At 56.0% G+C, this 5,433-nt stretch overlaps 1 protein-coding gene across 1 annotated transcript in view; it reads left to right on the top strand.

The window, feature by feature from the left end:
• Positions 1–288: 288 nt before the first annotated feature.
• Positions 289–5,433, top strand: part of PRDM12 (PR/SET domain 12) — a 25,053-nt gene continuing 19,908 nt past the window's right edge. Inside the window, exons 1-3 of the mRNA XM_008056643.1 lie at positions 289–316; positions 618–808; positions 2,227–2,382. Of these exons, the coding sequence (XP_008054834.1) occupies positions 289–316; positions 618–808; positions 2,227–2,382 (375 nt within the window). The remainder of the gene's footprint in view (positions 317–617; positions 809–2,226; positions 2,383–5,433) is intronic.

Raw genomic sequence — 5,433 nt, 5'->3', positions numbered from 1 at the left:
GGTTGGCCGTCACCTCCTCGCAGGACCTGGCCTCAGTTTCCCTATCTGTAAAACCACGAAGTGCCGTTGACCCACTAGTTCTTAAACTTCAATGGGGCAGAGGGCGGGAGAGGTTGTGGATGCTCTGAGAATTCGTGGAGACACTGAAAACCGGCTCCTAAACATGAGCCCCGAGGCACCACTTGCTTTTTAAGGCATGGAGGGTCCCTGGGTTGCGGACGGGAGAATCCCAACGCCCAGCCTCTGCGATCCCACACCCCCACACCAGGGTGACTTACCGGCAGGTACATGAAGGAGCTGGGCGGAGCTGGACCAGGTCGGGGCTCCTGGCTGGGAAGGGCCGGACTTCACCGTCCCCACAGCCCACACCAGGGTGACTTCTCCGGAGGGCGGTGGGGGTGGCAGGGCTGGACCTGGTTGGGGTCCCTGGCTGGGAAGGGCCCGGCCTCGCTGTCCCCACAACCCTACACCAGGGTGACTTCTCCAGAGGAAGATGGCAGTGGCCAGGCTGCGCCAGGCCGGGGTCCCTGGCTGGGAGGAGCCGGGCGGCCCCAGCCCCCTGCGTCCACTCTGACCCTCCCTGCCTCCACCCTGACCGGCCCTGCCTGGTACTGCAGAGGTGCAGAAGCTGTCCAGCTTGGTGCTACCGGCCGAGGTGATCATCGCACAGAGCTCCATCCCGGGCGAGGGCCTCGGCATCTTCTCCAAGACCTGGATCAAGGCGGGCACCGAGATGGGCCCCTTCACCGGTCGCGTCATCGCCCCGGAGCATGTGGACGTCTGCAAGAACAACAACCTCATGTGGGAGGTGAGTGTGGGCCGCAAGGGGCTCGGGTGCTGGCCGGACCGGGCGTTGCTTCCAGACTCCGAGTTGCGGATGCCTGGAGCTCACCCAGCCTGATGGCTCCTCCCCAAATTGTGTCGCAAAGGCCGTTGCTGGGAAAACCTCTGACACCCCTTCCTCCAGAGACCCTAGAGGACAGGACTGCTGTTGGCCCATTTCACAGATGAGGGCACTGAGACCCAGGGTGACCCAGGAGCCTGCCCAGGGGCCCCAGGGGAGCTGAGAGGGGGGTCCCGGATAAGCGCCCTCCCAGCCACCTGCCTTCTTTCCTTAACCCTCCCCACCCCCAGACAACAAGGGAAGCCCCTGAAGGCCAGCCCTGGCCTGGGGATGAGGTGTGGCTAGAAGATGAACAGTGAGGGGCTGTGCTTCTGGGAATCAGCTTTCCACTCCCACCAGAATGACATTCAAAATGATCATTGCGGAACTGGCATTGCGTCAGTGTTCCAGTCCCCAGCCTGCCACCCACCGGATCATCTTGGCTGCCCTGGGAGTTGTTGTTTCCATTTTCTAAAAGGAAACTGAGAGGCCCAGAGAGGCTTCACCCAGGCCTTCTGAGCCTACCCCAGCCGGGTGCCTGGAGGGTCACCCTTAGGACAACGCCACCCACCGCACGTTCTCCTAGGGCCCGCACTTTGCAGAACCAGAGCCCCTGAGGCCCGACAAGTGCACCTCCTTCCTAATCTCATGCCTCCCCTGCTCCCCCCAATATCCCCCACCTGGAAGACCCTGGATGTGGTCAATTCCGCGGCTCATCATGGGAGCAGGAGCAAGGGAAGTGGGGGGCGGCTCAGAAGTCTCTCCTAACCTCATCTTCTGCCTCCTCTGGAGGTCTAGACCTGTGGAGTCCTTCTCCAGCTGTTGCTGGGTCAGGAAGTTGGGTCCAGTTTGACTCTGAGTGCCCTTGGCAGTACCCACGAAGGGGCTTAGGCCAGGTTAGGATGCAACAGCGAGCCAGCCTTCCCTCTCCAGCCTCCTGTGTGCCCCTCTGGTGCCCTGGCTGGTGGTGCTCCCACTACCCCTCCAGGCACCCCTGCAGCCTCCAAGAGCCAGCTGGAGGCTGCTTCGTCGGGTCAATGGTCCCTTGGAGACCCTTTCCTTCTGGGGCGGGGAGGTCACGGCAGCAGGATCCTGTCTCAGTCCGTTCTCCGGGGCCCTGGAGACGGACTCCCTGGTGGCCACTTCCAGCCGGCTAGCCTCAGGCAAGGCACTGCACCTCCCTGAAAGCCTCCCTTTTCTCAGCTGGAAAGCAAAGCTGGTAATAGCAAAGCTCGCTTCCCTAGGCTGTTGTGAGGACAGACAGAGAGCGCATGTGGACCTGCCTGGCGGCCCGCAAGTGGCACAACTCCACCTCACCGGGTCCTTGTTCCATCTGGGCCCAGGTCTTCAACGAGGATGGCACGGTACGCTATTTCATCGACGCCAGCCAGGAGGACCACCGCAGCTGGATGACATACATCAAGTGTGCCCGCAACGAGCAGGAGCAGAACCTGGAGGTGGTACAGATCGGCACCAGCATCTTCTACAAAGCCATTGAGGTATGTGTGTGTGTGTGTGTGTGTCTGTGTGTGTGTGTATGCACTGTTGTTGTGTAGGGGCAGAGAGGCATGCAGGGCGGCTGCATCCAGGAACCACAGTGCACAGTGAATGGAGGGGAACTGACACTGGCCTGGCTGGCCCTGTCTGGGCTGTGGGGCGGCGGCCTGTGCATTGTGGTCTCAGGAGAGTGACCTCCCCAGGGACTTCCTGTTTGTGTTCTATTTTTGAGAGAAGAGGTTTCACTATGTTGCCCAGGTCGGTCTCGAACTCCTGGGCTCAAGCAGTCCTCCTGCCTCAGCTTCCCACAGTGCTGGGATTACAGGCATGAGCCACCGTGCCCAGCTCATGGGGCGCTTTCTGCTGCAGATCAGAAAGGATGGAACTTTCAACTTTATGCCGTTGTGAACGTCACGAACATCTCGACAGTGAGGTCCCTGGATATTGGCTGAGGGTGAACTGAGGTTCAGAGGTCAGAGAGCTACAGAGAGCCAGACGTGGAAGGCCGTCCGGGGAGTATGCTGGGGTGAAGAGAGGCGTGTCTGCAGTCGCTCAGCTGTGCGCTGTCCCTGGTTTCGCATGCACGGGGCACCGGTGACGTGCGGGTGATGGCTCCACAGTCCCAGCTAGAGCTCACGGCATGTCAGCCTTCTCCCAGATGCAGGATACACATTATTTTGTTTAATCCTCATGAGACCCCACAGGGAGGCTTCTGTAATTACTTACAGTTTACAGACAATAAAATGGGGTCTCCCTTGGTGGCAGGCGGACTTGGGAGCTCTTGCAGGGCATTTAGGGGAAATGCTAGTACTAGCGTTTCTGAGCCATCCCAGAGGAGAAAGGGTGAAATAACCCACAGGTCAATGTCACTTCCCAGGGTGTGGCGAGGGTGATGGTGGGGGTTAGGCATCCAAAGGAGGTGAGGACTGAGCCAGGGAAGCATCAGAAGAAGGATGGGCTAGTCAGGCATGGTGGTGTCTAGAATCCCAGCACTTTAGGAGGCCAAGGCAGGAGGATTTCTTGAGCCCAGGAGATCAGGACCAGCCTGGGCAACACAGCAAGACCTTGTCTCTACAAAAAATTAGCCAGGTGTGGCGGTGCTTACTGGTAGTCCCGGCTGTTCAGGAGGCTGAGGCAGGAGGATCACCTGAGCCCAGGAGGTGAAGGCCGCGGTGAGCTGTGATCTTGCCATTGCACTCCAGCCGGGGTGACTTAAGCCTGGGACTTATCAGAGCCTCAACTTATCTCTAAGACCCCAGGGAGCCAGGGCCTAGCAGCTTCTGGGACTGGAGTTTGGCTGTCCCTGAATAAGCGGGCCCTGGGGCATCTCCCAGGGATGACAGCCAGCTGAGGGGTGATCCCCGGAGTACCAGGAGGTGGAGGAGAAGCAGCAGGTGTTGCAGTTCTTCCACCAAGTTCAAGAGAGATGGAACGGCCATGGGTGCGGCAGCCATGGGTGCGGCTTCGGGTGCAGCTGAACCCCATTTCTAGCAGACAGCACCCTCTGGATCCTCATCCCTCTCACCCTGTCTCATTCTTGCACACACATCCTTTTTTTTTTTTAGTTGGAGTCTTACTCTGTCACCCAGGCTGAAGGGCAGTGGCATACTCACGGCCACCCCAGCATCGACCGGCTGGGTGCCGGCGAACCTTCCACCTCAGCCTTCCAAGTAGCCGGAACTACAGGCATGCACTACCATGCCCGACTAATTTTTTATTTATTGTAGAGACGAGGTCTTGCCAAGTTGCCCGGGCTGGTCTCGAACCCACAGGCTCAGGCAATCCACTCACCTCGGCCTCCCAAAGTGCTGGGATGACAAGCTGAGCCACCAAGCTTGGCCTACATATTTTTTAAAAAACAAATTTAAATGGATGAAAGAGGATCAGAATATGTATGTATACACACACATAATATCATATATATGATATAAGCAGGCCTCACCAATTTGCTGTTGTTGGTTTTGCAGAGTTAACAAGCCTACTAAAAAGGGAGTGCTTGAGTGAGGGACAAGGAAACACAAAATACCACCCGTTGGCCTTTTTGAGAGATAGGGTCTCACTCTATTGCCCAGGGTGGAGTGCAGTGGTGCAATCATAACTCCTTGCAGCCTCAACCTCCCAGACTGAAGCACTGCACCCTCAATCTTCTGCCTCAACCTCCTGAGTAGCCTGGACTACAGGGTGTGCCACCACACCAGACTAATTTTTTTTTTTTGGTAGAGACGGGGTCTCACTGTGCTCCCAAGGCTCATGGGATTCTCCTTCTTTGGCCTCCCAAAATGCTAGGATTACAGGCATGAGCCACTGTGCCTGCATTTTTTTTTTTTAAGCAGGATTTATTGAGAAGACAGAAAAGCTCCCAGAGCAGGAGGGGACCCGAGGAGGTTGCCCTACATTGCATTTTTAACACGTAAAGTTGAACACATATATTTTGTGGTGGCAATTTTCTCAAACCATTTTGTCACGATGTCAGATTCCGCTTAACTGGATAAACCGTGTGTCTGGATATATGCCGCAAGGCCAGGGCTCAGCGTTCATGCAGCCCTTCTGGGTTAGACCAGAAGGTATTGCCGCTCCCTCAGGCCACTCCCAGGATGTCTCTGGAATAAATCGGCTGTTTGTTCTGCGCAAGTTAGCCAAGAAGAGGGACCTTTGCTGTGATCTGTTTTCTTAATCTTTCTGCCACTCAGAACTGCTATTTATATTTCATGATGGTAACTCATGACTTGCCAACAAATGGGAAGGAACATCTCTATTCAATAAGTAGCCACTCTAAAATTTTCCACAAATACAGAATAACAGCACCTCTAACAGAGACAAAAGTGAGGAGTTTTGGACCAGGGTAGTCAGTGGACAGTCCCTAGGCAGGGTTCCCATCTGGCCAGTTCTACTGGCATGGGTACCCAGGGGAACCTTCTGGCTTACTTCGGTCTTAGAATTTACTATACCATCAAGTACCTAAGATGATGTTTCTAGAAAGTGCCCAGCACATAGCAAGCGGTCGCTAATGTTGAATGAATAAAAGAGTCTTTTTTTTTTTTTTTTGGGTTGGG

This window comes from Carlito syrichta, unplaced genomic scaffold (assembly GCF_000164805.1).
Source record: "Carlito syrichta isolate Samal-C Ts95f unplaced genomic scaffold, Tarsius_syrichta-2.0.1 Scaffold302427, whole genome shotgun sequence".
NCBI lineage: Eukaryota > Metazoa > Chordata > Mammalia > Primates > Tarsiidae > Carlito > Carlito syrichta.
The sequence above is the reverse complement of the archived record's forward strand: the minus strand, read 5'-3'. Positions and strand labels throughout refer to the sequence as shown.